At 42.1% G+C, this 22,712-nt stretch overlaps 1 protein-coding gene across 1 annotated transcript in view; it reads left to right on the forward strand.

Moving 5' to 3' along the window:
- Positions 1-22,712, forward strand: part of LOC139418071 (RAS p21 protein activator 4) — a 76,705-nt gene that overhangs the window by 8,853 nt on the left and 45,140 nt on the right. Inside the window, exons 2-4 of the mRNA XM_071167237.1 lie at positions 6,218-6,274; positions 8,712-8,825; positions 14,689-14,750. Of these exons, the coding sequence (XP_071023338.1) occupies positions 6,218-6,274; positions 8,712-8,825; positions 14,689-14,750 (233 nt within the window). The remainder of the gene's footprint in view (positions 1-6,217; positions 6,275-8,711; positions 8,826-14,688; positions 14,751-22,712) is intronic.

Genomic DNA, 22,712 nt, shown 5'->3' on the forward strand with positions numbered 1-22,712 from the left:
CTAAATCTGTAAACAAGGGCACCCTCATAGACGTTGTCCTGACCAACTGGCCCTCCAAATACACCTCCTCTGTCTTCAACCAGGATCTCAGTGATCACTGCCTCATTGCCTGTATCCGCTACGGGTCCGCAGTCAAACGACCACCCCTAATCACTGTCAAACGCTCCCTAAAACACTTCTGCATGCAGGCCTTTCTAATCGACCTGGCCCGGGTATCCTGGAAGGATATTGACCTCATCCCGTCAGTTGAGGATGCCTGGTCATTCTTTAAAAGTAACTTCCTCACCATCTTCGATAAGCATGCTCCGTTCAAAAAATGCAGAACTAAGATCAGATATATAGCCCCTGGTTCACTCCAGACCTGACTGCCCTCGACCAGCACAAAAACATTCTGTGGCAGACTGCAATAGCATCGAATAGTCCCCGCGATATGCAACTGTTCAGGGAAGTCAGGAACCAATACACGCAGTCAGTCAGGAAAGCAAAGGCCAGCTTTTTCAAGCAGAAATTTGCATCCTGTAGCACAAACTCCAAAAAGTTCTGGGACACTGTAAAGTCCATGGAGAACAAGAGCACCTCCTCCCAGCTGCCCACTGCACTGAGACTAGGTAACACGATAAATCCATGATAATCGAAAACTTCAACAAGCATTTCTCAAAGGCTGGCCATGCCTTCCTCCTGGCTACTCCAACCAAGGCCAACAGCTCAACCCCCCCCCGCGCAGCTAGTCGCCCAAGCCTCCCCAGCTTCTCCTTTACCCAAATCCAGATAGCAGATGTTCTGAAAGAGCTGCAAAACCTGGACCTGTACAAATCAGCTGGGCTTGACAATCTGGACCCTCTATTTCTGAAACTATCCGCCGCCATTGTCGCAACCCCTATTACCAGCCTGTTCAACCTCTCATATCATCTGAGATCCCCAAGGACTGGAAAGCTGCCGCAGTCATCCCCCTCTTCAAACGGGGAGACACCCTGGACCCAAACTGTTACAGACCTATATCCATCCTGCCCTGCCTATCTAAGGTCTTTGAAAGCCAAGTCAACAAACAGATCACTGACCATCTCGTATCCCACCGTACCTTCTCCGCTGTGCAATCTGGTTTCCGAGCCGGTCACGGGTGCACCTCAGCCACGCTCAAGGTACTAAACGATATCATAACCGCCATCGATAAAAGACAGTACTGTGCAGCCGTCTTCATCGACCTGGCCAAGGCTTTCGACTCTGCCAATCACCATATTCTTATCGGCAGACTCAGTAGCCTCGGTTTTTCTAATGACTGCCTTGCCTGGTTCACCAACTACTTTGCAGACAGAGTTCAGTGTGTCAAATCGGAGGGCATGTTGTTCGGTCCTCTGGCAGTCTCTATGGGGGTGCCACAGGGTTCAATTCTCGGCCCGACTCTTTTGTCTGTATATATCAATGATGTTGCTCTTGCTGCGGGCGATTCCCTGATCCACCTCTACGCAGACGACACCATTCTGTATACTTCTGGCCCTTCCTTGGACACTGCTATCTAACCTCCAAACGAGCTTCAATGCCATATAACACGCCTTCCGTGGCCTCCAACTGCTCTTAATTGCTAGTAAAACCAAATGCATGCTTTTCAACCGTTCGCTGCCTGCACCCGCACGCCCGACTAGCATCACCACCCTGGATGGTTCCGACCTAGAATATGTGGACATCTATAAGTACCTAGGTGTCTGGCAAGACTGTAAACTCTCCTTCCAGACTCATATCAAACATCTCCAATCCAAAATCAAATCTAGAATCGGCTTTCTATTTTGCAACAAAGCCTCCTTCACTCACGCCAAACTTACCCTAGTAAAACTGACTATCCTACCGATCCTCGACTTCGGCGATGTCATCTACAAAATAGCTTCCAATACTCTACTCAGCAAACTGGATGCAGTTTATCACAGTGCCATCCACTTTGTTACTAAAGCACCTCATACCACCCACCACTGCAACCTGTATGCTCTAGTCGGCTGGCCCTCGCTCCAAACCCACTGGCTCCAGGTCATCTACAAGTCCATGCTAGGTAAAGCTCCGCCTTATCTCAGTTCACTGGTCACGATGGCAACACCCACCCGTAGCACGCACTCCAGCAGGTGTATCTCACTGATCATCCCTAAAGCCATCACCTCATTTGGCCGCCTATCCTTCCAGTTCTCTGCTGCCTGTCACTGGAACGAATTGCAAAAATCGCTGAAGTTGGAGACTTTTATCTCCCTCACCAACTTTAAACATCTGCTATCTGAGCAGCTAACCGGTTGCTGCAGCTGTACATAGTCCATCTGTAAATAGCCCACCCAATTTACCTACCTCATCCCCATACTATTTTTATTTATTTACTTTTCTGCTCTTTTGCACACCAGTATCTCTACCTGCACATGACCATCTGATCATTTATCACTCCAGTGTTAATCTGCAAAATTGTAATTATTCGCCTACCTCCTCATGCCTTTTGCACACAATGTATATAGACTCTTCTTTTTTTTCTACTGTGTTATTGACTTGTTAATTGTTTACTCCATGTGTAACTCTGTGTTGTCTGTTCACACTGCTATGCTTTATCTTGGCCAGGTCGCAGTTGTAAATGAGAACTTGTTCTCAACTAGCCTACCTGGTTAAATAAAGTTTTTTTTATTTTTTATTTCACATCTAAAACGATGCCCACCCTGGCTCTACAGCCTCTTGTTGACACTGTTTGGCATGCGTACTAGTCCAAACATTTAATCAGGTCATCTACCATATTAGAAATACACACACTGGTTTTGTTTCATAATGGCACCCTATTTTCTATACCGTGCATTACTTTTGACCAGAGTGCTCTATATTTGGGACTTGCACATTTTCTATCCAGCCACGACCCCTTAGATAACATAGGCTCTTAGAAGACTGACTTGAGTGTTCCTTCCTTGGCAAAATGAGAAGGCTCTGATCTGACTCACAGAGAAACAAAGACTATGTCCAGAATATTGGAGGAAGGAGCGATATCTCTCCTTCCTCCAACAATGATTGGAAGGGAAATTACTGATATTAGAAATATGATAAACTCCCACTAGAACATGCCTCGCCTTCCACCAATCCAATACTTTTAGATTTGTGGGAAGTAGTAAACTACTTTTTCGGCATGTATCATACAGCTGTGCATTTATGTTATTGGGAAGCACCCACTGATACCCACAAACTGGCTTGGCCCGGCTGCTAGTGCTAAGGGGTGGTGAGCTGAGCTATAGAGAGCCGATAACTTTGCAATAGAGTCTGGCTTCAGAAGATGCCTTCTCAAACAACACACTCTGAATCTAGATCTGAAAAGCAAGGAATGTGATTTCCCCCCCAAAAATGTAGCATACAATATGGCTCAGTGTTTGAGGTATTTGTTTTGTGCAGTCAATTTTTTTTATGCTTGGTCGCAAATGGGTCTTCCAAATGGGTAATGACCTCAAGCATACTTCCAACGTTGTGGCAAAATGGCTTAAGGACAGCAAAGGCAAGGTATGAGTGGCCATCACAAAGCCCTGACCTCAGTCACATAGAACATGTGTGGGCAGAACTGAAAAAGCGTGTGCGAGCAAGGAAGCCTACAAATCTGACTTGGTTACACCTGCTCTGTCAGGAGGAATGGGCCAAAATTCACCCAACTTATTGTGGGAAGCCTGTGGATGGCTACCCAAAATATTTGGGCCAAGTTAAACAATTTAAAGGCAGTGCTATCAAATACTAATTGAGTTTATGTAAACTTCTGACCCACTGGGAATGTGATGAAATAAATAAATGCTGAAATAATGATTTCTACTATTATTCTGACATTTCACATTCTTAAAATAAAGTGTTGATCCTAACTGACCTAAGACAGGGCATTTTCACTAGGATTAAATGTCAGGAATTGTGAAACCTGAGTTTCAACTGTACATAAGTATTCAACCCCCTGAGCCAATACATGTTAGAGTCACATTTGGCAGTGATTACAGCTGTGAGTCTTTCTGGGCAAGTCTCTTAAGCACTTTGCACACATGGATTGTACAATATTTGCACATTATTCTTCAAGTTGGTTGTTGATCATTGCTAGACAGTCATTTGCAAGTCTTGCCATAGATTTTCAAGACGATTTTTAGGTCAAAACTGTAACTAGGCCACTCGGGAACATTCAATGTCATCTTGGTAAGCAACTCCAGTGTATATTTGGCCTTGTTTTAGGTAATTGTCCTGCTGAAAGGTGAATTTGTGTCTGTGTTAATTGGAAATCAGACTGAAACAGGTTTTCCTCTAGGATTTTGCCTGTGCTTGTCTCCATTCCGTTTCCTTTTATCCCCCCCAAAAAACTCCCAAGTCCTTGCCGATGACAAGCATTCCCATAACGTGATGTATCCACCACCATGCTTGAGAATATGAAGAGTGGTACTCAGTGATGTGTTTTGGATTTGCCCCAAACAACGCTTTGTATTCAGACATGAAGTAAATTTCTTTGCCACATTTTTTGCGGGTTTACTTTAGTGCCTTAATTCAAACAGGATGCATGTTTTGAAATATTTATATTTTGTGCAGGCTTCCTTTTCACTTTCATTTGGTTAGTATTTTAGAGTAACTACAATATTGTTGATCCTTCCTCAGTTTTCTCCTATCGCAGACATTAACTCTGTAACTGTTTTAAAGTCACCATTGGCCTCATGGTAAAATCTCTTAGCGGTTTCGTTCCTCTCTGGCAAATGAGTTAAGAAGGACGCCTGTATCTTTGTAGTGACTGCGTGTACTGATACACTTTGGATGGTGTAATTAATAACTTCACCATGCTAAAAGGCATATTCAACGTCTGCACCCCCAATCTACCAATAGGTGGCCTTCTTTGCGAGGTATTGGACAACCTCCCTGGTCTTTGTGGTTGAATCTGTTTGAAATTCAATGCTCAACTGAGGGACCTTAAAGATAATTGTATGTGTGAGGTAGTCATTCAAAAATCATGTCAAACACTTATTGTCCATTTAGTCAATTCAACTTATTATGTGACTTGTAGTTCTTTACTCCTGTTCAGGAGTTATTTACTCCTGAACTTAGTTAGGCTTCCCATAACAAAGTAGTTGAATACTTATTGACTCAAGAAATGTCACCTTTTAATTTTTTTTATTAATTCGTAACAATTTTCATTTTGACATTGTGTGTGCGGGCTGATGAGACAATCTCCAATTTAATCCATTTTAAATTCATGCTGTAACACAACAAAATGTGAAAAAAGTCAAGGGGTGTGAATTCTTTCTGAAGGCGCTGTATATTCACATAGATTGCATTTAGATTACTGATGGTGTTTATTTGAATTTTTGACTTCGTCCTAACTTTTGATGTCTTGCTTCAATTATTTAATAATTATTTTGTTTGACATTTTTTACTACACTGTTAGGATCTAGTAACACAAAACATTTTGTTGTACCTACTATAACATCTGCTAAACTGTGTACGTGACCAATAAACTTTGATTAGATTTTCTTATTTGATTTGGGACGCAGCCTGAGGCTTTAAAGGCCAGCAGCAGACCCGGACCGGTTGTGATGTCTGCCGGTACCCGGGATGGGTCTTTTGAACTGGGAAGCTGCAAAGGCTAGACTAGAGAGGCTGTTTACGCATCTGGTGCCCTTTCGCCGTAGGCTTTGACTCACACCAAAGGAAATGCACGTGAACACACAAGCGCGCGTGCACACACACACACACACACACAAAAAGCATGTGAAATGTTTCTATGCTGGCTCAATCCTTTGTTTTAATATTTCCTCACACCTTGTGGTTGTAGAGCTTAGCATCAGTACAATTAGGCTTATCCATCCATCCGCAATGTTTTATTTTTGTTAGAATTAAACATTTATAAAATTATATGTAACCTCTGCCTCGGGTAGACCATTGAGTGTCTATGGACATTTGGGCAACACTTTTTATTTGAAGGGTACCTACATAAGGATGCCATTCTACATTCATTACTACTAACAAACATGTCAGTACATAAGCATTTAATATATTATGTCCGCATTATAAGTGACATTACTGACACAGGCTATGAAATTTCAACATGCGGTTGTTGGCATAAGCATTAGTACTGCTTATGAATGCGTTTTGGTACAGTAATAATGTTTTATGAAGTCTTTATGTAGGTATGCCTTACCGTGTAACTGTCATCTTCTCCGAGTTTCATCAGTGAATGTGTTTATGCCCTCTCTGATTTCCATTGCAGAACTGGAAGCAGTGATCCATATTGCATCGTGAGGATTGACAATGAGGCCATCATTAGGTATGTGTTTGTGTGTCCTGTCTCTGGCAGACCTATTAAGCCGGCTGAAGATCCTCTCTTCCGCCCTGCTTTGTTTGCGCTAAGGCGATTATGATACATTTTACCGCTTTTGATTAATTAGATAATTTCCATAGCGCACCGCTTACTTTCAATTAGTTTGACACATCTCAGCTGGCTAAAGCTTTGTATTTAGATCCACCTGGGTGTGTTTTGATGAAAGCCAAGAGTGTGTTTTAATCCACGTATTATATCTAGAATTACAATGTCTTGTTTGTCGATTGTGATGGACTAAAATAATTTTTAGCTGAGGTTTGTCTGCATAGAAGAGAAATGCCTTTAATTTAGGACTGTGTTATCCAAAAGGATTAGGACAATATGGCCATTATCTTTAACCAAGCGTTTGTTGTTATGAGCAATCTGCTGGTTAAGTCAGTTGGTTGCCTCAGCCTGACAATCTGCTGTAGACTGAACAGTAAAGTAAGAAAAGGCCAGCTTTGCTTGTTAATGTTTAACTGTTTGACCTCTCGTCTGGCTCACTGAATGGGGGCTGACTGCAAAAAGCTGAAGTCAATGGCTGTATGCTCTCTCGCTAGTAAATCCTTAATTGTGGAATTTGAGCCTGCCTGTCTCCATAGTGAGATGGAGGGGAGGGGTAATGGGGAAATTACTTAGGAGAGTTAAGTAAATGTCTTGTCAAAATCACACTTTAAAAAACAACATATTTTTTTTACTTTTTCGTTTACTCAAACCCAAATGTTGTTGACTTGTCCTATACTAGGATTTGCAGAATGAATTGCAGAAAAATCCTACCCATAGAGAATGATCAAGGCTTGTTTTATTTGTAAAAAAAATGTTTAAGGGGTGGAACAGCTTAATATTGCGTAATGATTGTTGCTTCCATCAATGTAATTGTCTGCATCATTTCCAATCCCCCATATATTTTGGGGGGTAAATATATGTATCCATATACATGCACATACCTATATAGATATACACACACTTTTTTTTTAGAATATACCTTTTATTATTCCCCACAAACCCTACCTACCACCCTTCCGCCAATTGGAGTAAACTATTAAACAATAACACTAGGCTTCTACCTTCAGTTTATACATCTTATACACATTTTACAGACTCAATCTATTTTACAATAGTCATATTTTGTTTGTTTTTAGTCCTTTCTCTTTTTCTGATGTCCATCCATTTTGGTTTCTATTTGTAACTGTGCTATTTCACAAAAGTTCTGAACCTATATACATTTTACAGACCCCGTATGTTTTACATTGGTTATCTTGTTGTTAGTCCCACCCTTCATCTCCATTCAATCCCTCCCATCTATCTCTCAACACCATCCATATTGAATTTCTATTTGACATATATTTTTCAACTGTGCTGGGATGCTTCACAAAGTACTGAACCTTTCTATTTTCATAGCTTCTACAGATTGTAAATTAAAAATATATATTTTTTAGCTAAAATAATTATTATATTATTAATTGATTGACTATGGATTTTCAAATCACCCAGTATTGCTATCTGCAGCATTAGTTCTAGGCAAATGTTGCAATTCTTCAGCCACTTCTGGACCTGTGACCAAAAATCAGCTACATATGGACAATACCAAAAAAAATACTCTAATGACTCTGCATCCTCACAGCAAAAGCCTGTTTAAATATGGGCAGCACCATTGAGCACTTTCACCATTTTGGAGTAGTCAACTGGGTGGGACTTCCTATGGGTTAAGGAAGGATCATGTTAAGGAAGGATCATAAAAAAATGCTTTGTCTTTCCTCATAGAACATGTCATGTTGGTTCTTTGGCTGAGCTAGCCAATCAGTGTTATACTCACGTTAATATTTGTAATGACCGGTGTATATACCCACACCATTCCAAAACAGAAAAGCTGATTTTAACATTCTTAATTCAATTTTTTGGGGAATTTGGAAGGAAAACTATTTCACTCAGTGTAATTCATTACTGGGTCATATGTTATAGATATCTGGAAACGCGGGACAGTTATTTTAAAGATTTATGTAATGCCTTTTCCTTTGGAAATAAATGAATACCTCAGCCATTCTTAATGTTGGATGGTCCTGTTGTTTTTTAAGACATTTAGCAGGAATATAAATCCTTGGCTAGCCAGCTATTAACCTATTAGCAACAAACAATCAAGGTTTATTGTGTTTGGTCAATGACGCAAACTAAGATAAATCTCTGTCATTGGAAAACACATCGTTACTCAAATTCAGGGCTCCTGAATGACTCAGATGTGCTACTAGATCAATACGGGGACTAGTATAGATTATTGTGTATTTATGCCTGCATCACGTTATTAATATGCCTTTATGGTGTTGTCTTATGACCGTATCTCAATATGCCTTGATGTTGATAATGTTGATAATGTTGATAATAGTATGACCTTATCTATCTCTCCCAGGACGGCTACGATATGGAAGACGCTCTCTCCCTTCTGGGGGGAGGAGTATAACGTTCACCTGCCCCCGTCCTTCCATACCATCTCCTTCCATGTGCTGGATGAGGACTCACTGAGGTAATGAGGAGGTTGTATCTTCTCAAAGTCAACTTTTATATCATTGCCACAAGGTTTTTACTACAGCAATAGTAAACAATCCTTTCAAGTCCTATGCCGTACTGTATTTTAATTTTGATATTATTTATATCCATTATGGACCCTATTCAAATATATTTAAGTCCTTTTTTAAATATTAAATTCAAAACACTACAGTACATTAACCCTTTACACTCATGGGAATTGGTCTATATGGATAGGACTACATTTAAATGTTTCTTACAGAGGAAATATGAAAAGCATAAGCATGGTGGAAATTGAAAAACAGTTTTGAGATTATGGGAACATTATTAGACAGGTTGAGGACACAACAGTTCACCTGACACAATACTGAACATAAACATTACGCTGTTGATTTTTACTATACTTATTGCCACATTTGTTAATCTAAAAATATTGTGCTTGGGTGTTTGGCTTGCTTGTATGACATTTGATCTTGCAAAATACATTGAGTCCTCTTAATTTACAGCATTTCCCTCACTCAGACAACAAAACATTTGCATAATTTGCCCAATTAGCAGGAGAGATGGGGGCGGCAACTTGTCGTGTGCGGTGCTGAAGTTCAGAACAGCTGTCAATCAAAACCCATGCAGAACTGTGAAGCGCAGTGCTTGAACTCTGACTTTGTTTTAGAAAATGTTATTGTAAAGCCACTCCGTTCCAATTTAGGCACTTATCAGTGTCAAAATCTGCCAGTTTCAACCAGTATACAGGTACAGTGCCTTGCGAAAGTATTCGGCCCCCTTGAACTTTGCGACCTTTTGCCACATTTCAGGCTTCAAACATAAAGATATAAAACTGTATTTTTTTGTGAAGAATCAACAACAAGTGGGACACAATCATGAAGTGGAACGACATTTATTGGATATTTCAAACTTTTTTAACAAATCAAAAACTGAAAAATTGGGCGTGCAAAATTATTCAGCCCCCTTAAGTTAATACTTTGTAGCGCCACCTTTTGCTGCGATTACAGCTGTAAGTCGCTTGGGGTATGTCTCTATCAGTTTTGCACATCGAGAGACTGACATTTTTTCCCATTCCTCCTTGCAAAACAGCTCGTGCTCAGTGAGGTTGGATGGAGAGCATTTGTGAACAGCAGTTTTCAGTTCTTTCCACAGATTCTCGATTGGATTCAGGTCTGGACTTTGACTTGGCCATTCTAACACCTGGATACCATTCCATTGTAGATTTTGCTTTATGTTTTGGATCATTGTCTTGTTGGAAGACAAATCTCCATCCCAGTCTCAGGTCTTTTGCAGACTCCATCAGGTTTTCTTCCAGAATGGTCCTGTATTTGGCTCCATCCATCTTCCCATCAATTTTAACCATCTTCCCTGTCCCCGCTGAAGAAAAGCAGGCCCAAACCATGATGCTGCCACCACCATGTTTGACAGTGGGCATGGTGTGTTCAGCTGTGTTGCTTTTACGCCAAACATAACGTTTTGTATTGTTGCCAAAAAGTTCAATTTTGGTTTCATCTGACCAGAGCACCTTCTTCCACATGTTTGGTGTGTCTCCCAGGTGGCTTGTGGCAAACTTTAAACAACACTTTTTATGGATATCTTTAAGAAATGGCTTTCTTCTTGCCACTCTTCCATAAAGGCCAGATTTGTGCAATATACGACTGATTGTTGTCCTATGGACAGAGTCTCCCACCTCAGCTGTAGATCTCTGCAGTTCATCCAGAGTGATCATGGGCCTCTTGCTGCATCTCTGATCAGTCTTCTCCTTGTATGAGCTGAAAGTTTAGAGGGACGGCCAGGTCTTGGTAGATTTGCAGTGGTCTGATACTCCTTCCATTTCAATATTATCGCTTGCACAGTGCTCCTTGGGATGTTTAAAGCTTGGGAAATCTTTTTGTATCCAAATCCGGCTTTAAACTTCTTCACAACAGTATCTCGGACCTGCCTGGTGTGTTCCTTGTTCTTCATGACGCTCTCTGCGCTTTTAACGGACCTCTGAGACTATCACAGTGCAGGTGCATTTATACGGAGACTTGATTACACACAGGTGGATTGTATTTATCATCATTAGTCATTTAGGTCAACATTGGATCATTCAGAGATCCTCACTGAACTTCTGGAGAGAGTTTGCTGCACTGAAAGTAAAGGGGCTGAATAATTTTGCACGCCCAATTTTTCAGTTTTTGATTTGTTAAAAAAGTTTGAAATATCCAATAAATGTCGTTCCACTTCATGATTGTGTCCCACTTGTTGTTGATTCTTCACAAAAAAATACAGTTTTATATCTTTATGTTCGAAGCCTGAAATGTGGCAAAAGGTCGCAAAGTTCAAGGGGGCCGAATACTTTCGCAAGGCACTGTATGAGTCCAAAAGGTTAAAGAATAAGTTACATGAAGAAGTTGTCTTCTGCTTTTTTCAAGGAGGTACAGTACCAGTCAAAAGTTTAGAAACACCTACTCATTCTAGGGTTTCTTTATTTTTTTACTCTTTTCTACATTGTAGAATAATAGTGAAGACATCAAAACTATGAAATAACACATGGAATCATGTGGTAACCAAAACAGTGTTAAACAAATCTAAATATATTTGAGATTCTTCAAAGTAGCCACCCTTTGCCTTGATGACAGCTTTGCACACTCTTGGCATTCTCTCAACCATATTCATGAGGTAGTTACCTGGAATGCATTACGGTGAACAGGTGTGCCTTGTCAATTTGTAGAGTTACTTTCCTTAAAATGTTTGAGCCAATAAGTTGTGTTGTGACAAGGTAGAGGTGGTATACAGAATATAGCCCTATTTGGTTAAAAAAAACAAGTCCTTAATATGGAAAGAACAGCTCAAATAAACAAAGAGGAACAACAGTCCATCATTACTTTAAGACATGAGCGTCAATCAATCCGGAAAATGTCAAGTTTCTTGAAGAAACTGTGAAGTTTCTTGAAGTGCAGTTACAAAAACCATCTAGCGCTATGAATGAAACTGGCTCCCATGAGGACCGCCACAGGAATGGAAGACCGAATTACCGCTGCTGCAGAGGATAAGTTCATTAGTTACCAACCTCAGAAATTGCAGCCCAAATAAATGCTTCAGAGTTTAAGTAACAGACCCACCTCAGCATCAACTGTTAAGAGGAGACTTTGTGAGTCAGGCATTCATGGTTGAATTGCTGCAAAGAAACCACTACAAAAGGACACCAATAAGAAGAAGAGACTTGCTTGGGCCAAGAAACACGAGCAATGGACATTAGACCGGTGGAAATCTGTCCTTTGGCCTGAGTACAAATTTGAGATGTTTGGTTCCAACCGCCATGTCTTTGTGAGACCCATAATAGGTGAATGATTATCTCCGCATGTATGGTTCCCACCTAACGCATGGATGAGGTGTTATGGTGTGGGGGTGCTTTGCTGGTGACACTGTCAGTGATTTATTTAGAATTCAAGGCACACTTAACCAGCATGGCTACCATAACATTCTGCAGCAATACGCCATCCCATCAATACGCCATCCCACCATTTGAGATTAGTGGGACTTAAGACCCAACACACCTCAAGGCTGTGTAAGGGCTATATGACCAAGAAGAAGAGTGATGATGGAGTGCGGCATCAGATGACCTGGCCTCCACAAACATCCGACTTCAACCGAATTGAGATGGTTTGGGATGACTTGGACAGCAGAGTGAAGGAAAGCAGCCAACAAGTGCTCAGCATATGTGGGAACTCCTTGAAGACCGTTGGAAAAACATTCCTCATGAAGCTGGTTGAGAGAATGCCAAGAGTGTGCAAAGCTGTCATCAAGGCAAAGGGTGGCTACTTTGAAGTATCTAAAATAAGATTTTTTTTTGGTTACTACGTGTTATTTCATAGTTTTGATGTCTTCACTATTATTCTACAATGTAGAAAATAGTAAAAATTAAGGGAACCCCTTGAATGAGTATGTGTGTCCATGTCATATCTGCTACGTGGAAACATGCAGTGTATTCGGAAAGTATTCAGACCCCTTCCCTTTTTCCACATTTTGTTACGTTACAGCCCGATTCTAAAATGGATTACATTGTTTTTTTCCCCCCTCATCAATCTACACACAATATCCCACAATGACAAAGTGAAATCAGGTTTTTAGAAATGTTTGCAAATGTATTATTTAAAAAAACGAAACCTTTCTTTCCATAAGTATTCAGACCCTTTGCTATGAGACTCTAAATGGAGCTCAGGTGCATCCTGTTTCCATTGATCATCCTTGAGATGTCTCTACAACTTGGTTGGAGTCCATCTGTGGTATATTCAACTGATTTGGAAGGCACACACACACCTGTCTATATATAAGGTCCCACAGTTTACAGTGCATTTCAGAGCAAAAACCAAGCCATGAGGTTGAAGTATTTGTCTGTAGAGCCCTGAGACATGATTTTGTCAGCATAGATCTGAGTAAGGATACCAAAACAATTTGTAGTGTTGAAGGTCCCCAAGAACAGTGGCCTCCATCATTCTTAAATTGAAAAAGTTTGGAATCACCAAGACTCTTCCTAGAGCTGGACGCCCGGCCAATCTGGGCAATCGGGGGAGAAGGGCAATGGTCAGGGAGGTGACCAAGAACCCAATGGTCACTCTGACAGCGCTCCAGAGTTCCTCTGTGGAAATGTGAGAACCTTCCAGAAGACAACCATTTCTGTAGCACTCTACCAATCAGGCCTTTATGGTAGAGTGGCCAGACGGAAGCCACTCCTCATTAAAGGCACATGACAGCTCGCTTGGAGTTTGCCAAAAGGCATCTAAAGGACTCTGACCATGAGAAACAAGTTTATCTGGTCTGATGAAACCAAGATTGAACTCTTTGGCCTGAATGCCAAGCGTCATGTCTGGAGGAAACGGGCACCATTTCAGCTGCCGGGACTGGGAGCCAGGATCAAGACAAAGATGAACGGAGCCAAGTACAGAGAGATCCTAGATGAAAACCTGCTCAGGACCTCTGGGGCAAAGGCTGGGGTAAAAGTTCACCTTCCATCAAGAACATGACCTTAAGCACACAGACAATGCAGGAGTGGATTTGCGACAAGTCTCTGAATGTCCTTAAGTGGCCCAGCCAGAGCCCGGACTTGAACCCGATTGAACATCTCTGGAGAGACCTGAAAATAGCCGTGCAGCAACGCTCCCCATCCAACCTGACAGAGCTTGAGGATCTGCAGAGAAGAAGGGAGAAACTCTCAAAATACAGGTGTGTCAAGCTTGTAGTGTCATACCCAAGAAGACGCGAGGCTTTAATCGCTGCCAATGATGCTTCAACAAAGTCCTGAGTAAAGGGTCTGCATGCTTATGTAAAAGTGATATTTCAGTTGTTGTTTTTTAATATACATTTGCAAAAATGTCTAAACATGTTTTCGCTTTGTCATTACGGGGTATTGTGTGTAGATTTGAGGGGAAAACAATTGAATACATTTTAGAACAAGGCTGTAACGTAACAAAATGTGATACGAGTCAAGCAGTCTGAATACTTTCCGAATGCACTGTAGACCTATTTTTTTTATTATAATTTAGTTGTCTCAACAAATTTCAGGGGTATTTAGCGTCCTCTTCTCCCTGGGCTTGCAATCAGCTGCGGTGTGCAAAAAACGGCTGCGCCGGTATAAAACCAGGAAGCTGATTGAGCTAGCATATACAAATGACCCATTGTTTTATCATAAGACCTTTGGACATGAGAAGTTGCTAAAACTACACTATTGTGCAAGAAAAACCTGTGACAGCTAGCCTGCATTGTGGTAAACATACACACTGCAGACTCATATGAATTTATTATTGACAGTGGTACAAACTTGAAGAGCAAGTTCAGTGGAATCTGCCTAACCTGTAGCCCTTGTGTCGTTCCAGCCGTGATGACGTCATCGGGAAGGTATCGATCAATAAGGAAGCCTTGGCTGCCAAACCACAAGGTGAGACCTCGCTGTGGCTGTGTTTGCCTCAAATCATGGTCTGAGGCAATATAAAGCGGTGTTTTGGCCCAAAACATGTCCAATTATTTAGCCATGTGCACTTTCCTTTACGCTAACACTGACCAATTTCTTTGAGTTTTAGCAACTTCCATGTTCTCAGAAATGACGACAGAGAGGAGACTGGAGTAAGCTAGTTGATCTTAGCATGTTGTCGGGTCAAATTAACCCATGTTGTTGAACTACGGTACACTACCGGTCAAAAGTTTTAGAACACCCACTAAATTGTAGAATAATAGTGAAGACATAAAAGCTATGAAATAACACATGGAATCATGTAGAAACCCAAAAAGTGTTAAATCAAAATATATTTCAAATAGCCACCCTTTGCCTTGATGACAACTTTGCACACTCTTGGCATTCTTTCAACCAGCTTCACCTGAAATGCTTTTTCAACAGTATTGAAGGAGTTCCCACATATGCTGAGCACTTGTTGACTGCTTTTCCTTCACTCTTCGGTCTGACTCATCCCAAACCATCTCAATTTGTTTGGGGGATTGTGTAGGCCAGGTCATCTGATGCAGCACCCATCACTCTCCTTCTTGGTAAAATAGCCCTTCCACAGCCTGGTGGTGTGTTGGGTCATTGTCCTATTGAAAAACAAATGTTAGTCCCACTAGGCCCAAGCCAGATGGGATGGCGTATCGCTGCAGAATGCTGTGGTAGCCATGCTGGTTAAGTGTGCCTTGAATTCTAAATAAATCACTGACAGTGTCACCAGCAAATCACCCCCACACAATAACACCACCTCCTCCATGCTTTACGGTGGGAGATCATCGTTCCCCCACACCGCTTCTCACAAAGACATGGCGGTTGGAACCAATAATCTCCCATTTGGAATCCAGACCAAAGTACAATTCAGACCAAAGTATACATTTCCACCAGACATTTCATCTTCACTCTACTGTTTTTCCACGGTAAGCTCTACACACTTTTGCAAAGTGATTCCATTTACCACATTTAGTACACTGTTTGACTCTTAAAACGCCCCTAAACATGTGGATACAAAGTGCATGGCGAACAAGGAAATTGCCTAGCTAAAGGCAAACAGTGTACTAAATGTGGAAAATGGAATCACTTTGCAAATGTGTGCAGAGCTTACCGTGGAAAAACAGTACACACAGTGAGTGACGATGAAATGTCAATCAAAAAGTCAAACGCTGATGAACTGTTTATTGATTCACCGACACAGAAAAGTAATATCAGAGACAGAGCAAGCCTTTGCTGATATTGAGATAGGAACACAAGGCACAGAGCTAAAGTTCAAACTAGACACTGCTGCACAAGTAAACATTATTCCTCTGAATAAGTACCGCAGCTTGCCATCTGAATGTGAGCTACAGCCCACCACATGCAGACTGACTGGTTATGGTGGTGAACAGCTCCCAGTAAAGGGCACATGCACTTTCAAATGCAAATACAAGGAAAGTGACATGATGTTGGACTTTTACGTTGTTGACACTGGAGCACCTGCAGTGCTAGGTCTTAAAGCATGTTTAGACATGGACCTCATCAAGCTAGTTTTATCAGTGACAGCACCAGTAGAGACACAATGTACTGGAGGAGTTTGCTGATGTTTTTACAGGAATAGGATTATTCCCAGGAGAATATACCATTCACCTTGACCCAGACGCAACCCTGTGGTCTACCCACTGACAAATATTCCCCTTGCTCTCCGTGACCGTCTGAAGAAAGAGTGCTCCATGCTCTCCAAATCTGACATAGTCACCAAGGTTACAGAACCGACTGACTGGGTTAACGCGTTAGTGGTGGTGGAGAAACCACGCACAGGCAAGCTCCGGGTATGCCTCGACCCAAGAGACTTGAACAAGGCTATCAAACACCCCCATTATACTTTACCATGCTAGTTGGCATCGCACACAAGCTAGCGGGAGCACACTACTTCAGTGTCATGGACGCTAGATCAGGCTACTGGGCTATCAAGCTCACAGAAGAGTCATCTAAGCTCACAACATTCAACACACCGTTTGGACGCTACAGATTCCGTCGCCTGCCTTTTGGGATTATCTCAGCCCAAGACGAGTTTCTGCGAAAGATCGACGGAGGCCTCGACGGAGTTGTGACAATTGTGGACGACACCCTTGTCTTTGGTCGAACTAAAGAGGAGTCCGGCTCAACCCCGAGAAGAGCACAGTCAGCGCTACAGAGGTCAGCTACAGAAGATCTTAGCCATAAAAGAAATGGTGCCACCAAAGAACCCTGCAGAGCTGGAAACAGTGCTTGGCATGGTCAACTACTTAGCATTGGAGAGCCTGGGTGCGAACTTGGCTAATGCACCCCTGCGTCAACTGCTAAAGCAGTCCAGTGAGTTTCTCTGGGACAAGCAGCACGACATTGCTTTCCAGAATGTGAAAGACTTGATCACGAGAGAACCAGGACCAATCCTTGCCTACTATGACCCCAACAAAGAGCTCAGACTCCAAGTGGACGCATCGAAGTATGGACTAGGTGCAGTGCTACTGCCAGAAGGAAAGCCCATTGGTTACGCTTCCCATTCTCTCGGACTGTGAAATCAACTACGCTCAAATCAAAAAGGAGCTCTACGCCATTCTGTTTGGATGTAAATGTTTCCATCAGTACGTATATGGACGACAAGTCATTGTGGAATCCGACCACAAGCCAAGGCTACAGAAATACGACTTCACAATCACTCACCATCCAGGCAAAGACATCCCTGTCGCAGACACGCTCTCCAGGAAGTTTCTTACCTATAAGGACAGCAGCCTCAGTGAAGGCATGGACATGCAAGTGCACACTGTGTACAGCAACTTACCAGTAAGTGACACAGAACTGAAGGAGATCCAAGCAGAAACAGAAAAGGACTCGCAACTCGCACAACTGAGGAAAGTCATACAGGATGGATGGCCTGAGGAGAGGAGAAATGCCCTCGGAGCATCTCAGAATTCTGGAACCATTGTGATGAACTATCACAGATCAACGGAATAATTTTCACAGGAGAGAAAATTATTATTCCTACCAGTCTCAGAGAAGAGCTTTTGACAAAGATCCATGCTGGACACATGGGCATGGAAAAGTGCAAACAGAGAGCACAGGACATTTTGTTTTGGCCCGGAATGTGCAAACAAATAGAGGACATTGTTGGTAAATGCGCCATATGTCTTGAATGACGCCCCTCAAACACCAAAGATGTATCCCAGACCGACCCTAGCAGGTCATGGCAACCGATCTGTTCACCTGGATCAACGAGGACTACATCGTAACAGTGGACTACTACAGCAGATACTTCGAACTCGACAAGCTTCACAGCACCACATCTGCAGCTGTGATACACAAGCTGAAAGCATCCTTTGCCAGGCATGGTATTGTAGAGACTTTAATATCTGACAATGGGCCCAAATCAAATGAGTTTGAGTCCTTCACAAAAGCATGGGAGTTCACACATGTCATCACAAGCCCACATTACCCTTAAAGTAATGGCCTTGCTGAAAAATCTGTGCAGATCGATAATTCACTCATGGACAAAGCAAAAGCAGACAAGAGACCCCTACCTCAGTCTCCTTGAATACCGCAACACTCCAGTTGACAGCTTCAAATCACCAGCCCAGCTGTTGATGAGCCGCAGACTTTGCTCCATCCTTCCCAGCACCAACCAGCAGCTGCAACCTGAGGTCGTCAGCTACAAGGAAATGCATGAAAAACGTGCACAGAGACAACAACAACAAAAGCGATACTACGACAGGTCAGCTAGTCCACTGCCACCACAGATCGACGGAGAGTCAGTTAGAATGGCCTCTGGAAGCCAGCAGTTGCAATCGTCGTCACCTACTGAACACAGAAGAACAACACACTGATGAGATGAACTGTTCCCCTGAAAGACACACACACACACACACACACAGCACAACATACACCATACTTACCTGCACACCACAAGAGCTGTTGACTGACACACAAGCATGCTCAGCATCATATCGCATAAGGTCAGGGAGAGAGGTCAAGCCCAGAGCTGTCCGAGACCTGTGAAATGTCAAAGGGTGTAGGCGGATTGCTGCCCTAGAAGAGTTTCAGATTGTAAACTTATTGAAAGTTCACTTTAAATGCTTTGGTATTGTATTTGTTTGAAATGTTAAGATGTCATTTCTACTGTAAGAGCTGAGTTGCTGAGAATCCCTTGTTCGAAAAGTAACAGTATGTTGGATTATTGTTCAGAGTCTATGTTGATTCAGTTGGTCTAATATGCAATATAAATGGTTACTTACCTTGAGTTCAAACTGCAGAGCATGTTTTCAAAAGAAACGCTTAGAATATAATATGTAAACATTTTTTGTTTGTTTTAAAAGAAGGGGGATGTAATATTCATATGTGTAAACATACTGAATTTTATTGGATGCATTTTACTGCTGTATTATACTGTGCTATGATTGGTTAAGACCACCCAGATGGTTAGGTCATGGTCAGTTGGTCATGGTTGGAGATACGTGAACATGCAAGTTGTAGCTAGCTAATAAGAGCTACGTTAAGAAATATCCTGTAGTACTGTATTTTATTATTTTGTACAAAGCGTGCAAAACAAGACAGTGGTCTCCTGAACAGTTGATGTTGAGATGTGTCCGTTACTTGAACTCTAAGAAGCATTTATTTAGGCTGGTATTTCTGAAGCTGGTAACTCTAGTGAACTTATCCTCTGCAGCAGAGGTAACTCTGGGTCTTCCATTCCTTTGGCAGTCCCCTTGAGAGACAGTTTCATCATAGCGCTTGATTGTTTTTGCGACTGCACTTGAAGAAACGTTCAAAGTTCTTGAAATTTTCCGTATTGACTGACCATGTCTTAAAGTAATGGACTGTCATTTATTTTGCTTATTTGTGCTGTTCTTGCCATAATATGGACTTGGTATTTAACCAAATAGGGCTATCTTCTGTATACCACCCCTACCTTGTCACAACACAACTTATTGGCTCAAACGCATTAAGAAGGAAAGAAATTCCACAAATGATCTTTTTAACAAGGCACTCCTGTTAATTGAAATGAAATCCAGGTGACTACCTCATGATGCTGGTTGAGAGAATGCCAAGAGTGTGCAAAGCTGTCATCAAGGCAAAGGGTGGCTATTTAAAAAATGAGATTCCTCAAATATGTGTTGATTTGTTTAACACTTTTTTAGTTACTACATGATTCCATGTGTTATTTCATAGTTTTGATGTCTTCACTATTCTTCTACAATGTAGACCTTTTGACCAGTAGTGTATGTCTCAACTCGTCCTTCCAGTAAAGGAATTCCCTCTACCCTGTAAGAGTAAAAGGGATCAGATGAGTTCAGGAGTAAAGTCATCTTGTGTGCTTAGTCATTATCTGGACTATTGATTCAAGGATCCCCGCATTCCACTGTTGCCATGACGCTGGTGTGGTGAGTCATCACATAGCCCTAGAGCATACTTTTGTTTTCTAAATAACGGACACGACAATCACATGATCACATAGGTTCACAAGTGGACACTCCTTGAATGAGCGCTTTGAACAAAGTCTTACTCACTTGTTTCATAAGTCTGGTTTTTCACTGAGAAAAGGCCCAATGGATTATAATGGGTCATATGGTTAGAATAACACTTATCCCACCAACGCTGCTTTGAGCCATTGTCTGATCGACTTTACCTGCTGGCTTACCTTGGTGTTGGCAGGCTGACTCACTGGGCAAAACACAGGGGTGACTACTGAGCTTCGTGAAGAGAGTGACATGTGGGTGAGGGGCCTGAGTCACACTTCACAGTAGGGTTGTGACACCGATGCTGGTCGTGGGGAGTAGTCTTACTCAGTTTTCTCCCACGCAGGGATGATGGTGACTTTCTGGCACTCACGAAGACGAGGGCGGGATCACTCATTAGTCTTGGTGGCTGGAACTTGCCAAAGGTGTAGCTAATAACTCCAATGAGCATTGTGTATTTGTAAGATGTGGCAGCATGTTTAAATTCCCAATATACTTCTAGATAATTACGAGCTGATTGATCAACTCTGATATTCACATGGTAGCAAGCCAACTGGTATAATGGTTTATTACATCCTATAATATGAATGATATGTTGTTTATACAGGATTTTTGTAGGGCATCATGAATGCTTAAGACAGGCCAATGATATACAGTGGGGAGAACAAGTATTTGATACACTGCCGATTTATTACAAAGCATGTAGAGGTCTGTAATTTTTTATCATAGGTACACTTCAACTGTGAGAGACGGAATCTAAAACAAAAATCCAGAAAATCACATTATGATTTTTAAGTAATTAATTTGCATTTTATTGCATGACATAAGTATTTGATACATCAGAAAAGCAGAACTTAATATTTGGTACAGAAACCTTTGTTTGCAATTACAGAGATCATACGTTTCCTGTAGTTCTTGACCAGGTTTGCACACACTGCAGCAGGGATTTTGGCCCACTCCTCCATACAGACTTTCTCCAGATCCTTCAGGTTTCAGGGCTGTCGCTGGGCAATACGGACTTTCAGCTCCCTCCAAAGATTTTCTATTGGGTTCAGGTCTGGAGATTGGCTAGGCCACTCCAGGACCTTGAGATGCTTCTTACGGAGCCACGCCTTAGTTGCCCTGGCTGTGTGTTTTGGGTCGTTGTAATGCTGGAAGACCCAGCCACAACCCATCTTCAATGCTCTTACTGAGGGAAGGAGGTTGTTGGCCAAGATCTCGAGATACATGGCCCCATCCATCCTCCCCTCAATACGGTGCAGTCGTCCTGTCCCCTTTGCAGAAAAGTATCCCCAGAGAATGATGTTTCCACCTCCTATGCTTCACGGTTGGGATGGTGTTCTTCCTTCTTCTTCCTCCAAACATGGCGAGTGGAGTTTAGACCAAAAAGCTCTATTTTTGTCTCATCAGACCACATGACCTTCTACCATTCCTCCTCTGGATCATCCAGATGGTCATTGGCAAACTTCAGACCGGCCTGGACATACGCTGGCTTGAGCAGGGGGACCTTGCGTGCGCTGCAGGATTTTTATCCATGACGGCGTAGTGTGTTACTAATGGTTTTCTTTGAGACTGTGGTCCCAGCTCTCTTCAGATCATTGACCAGGTCCTGCCGTGTAGTTCTGGGCTGATCCCTCACCTTCCTCATGATCGTTGATGCCCCACGAGGTGAGATCTTGCATGGAGCCCCAGACCGAGGGTGATTGACCGTCATCTTGAACTTCTTCCATTTTCTAATAATTGAGCCAACAGTTGTTGCCTTCTCACCAAGCTGCTTGCGTATTGTCCTGTAGCCCATCCCAGCCTTGAGCAGGTCTACAATTCAATCCCTGATGTCCTTACACAGCTCCCTGGTCTTGGCCATTGTGGAGAGGTTGGAGTCTGTTTGAGTGTGTGGACAGGTCTTTTATACAGGTAACGAGTTCAAACAGGTGCAGTTAATACAGGTAATGAGTGGAGAAAAGGTGGGATTCTTAAAGAAAAACTAACAGGTCTGTGAGAGCCGGAATTCTTACTGGTTGGTAGGTGATCAAATACTTATGTCATGCAATAAAATGCAAATTAATTACTTAAATCATACAATGTGATTTTATGGATTTTTGTTTTAGATTCCGTCTCTCACGATTGAAGTGTACCTATGATAAAAATGACAGACCTCTACATGCTTTGTATGTAGGAAAACCTGCAAAATCGGCAGTGTATCAAATATTTATTCTCCCCACTGTACCAGTTTGGTGTAGTCTGCGTTACGATCAAAATTTTTACTAATCACCGTACACTACAAGACAACAAAAAACGTTAGCTTCTTTATATTGCATCTCCTGTATACAGTGTCATTGGATCTCAGTTTTGTAGACTGGTAATCATTTACAAACAGTGAAAGAACATCTCTTACTCATAATCACAAAGGCTAGATGGAGCACTTGTCCAGGGGTCTATTGCT

The sequence above is a fragment of the Oncorhynchus clarkii genome, chromosome 10 (genome assembly GCF_045791955.1).
Source record: "Oncorhynchus clarkii lewisi isolate Uvic-CL-2024 chromosome 10, UVic_Ocla_1.0, whole genome shotgun sequence".
NCBI lineage: Eukaryota > Metazoa > Chordata > Actinopteri > Salmoniformes > Salmonidae > Oncorhynchus > Oncorhynchus clarkii.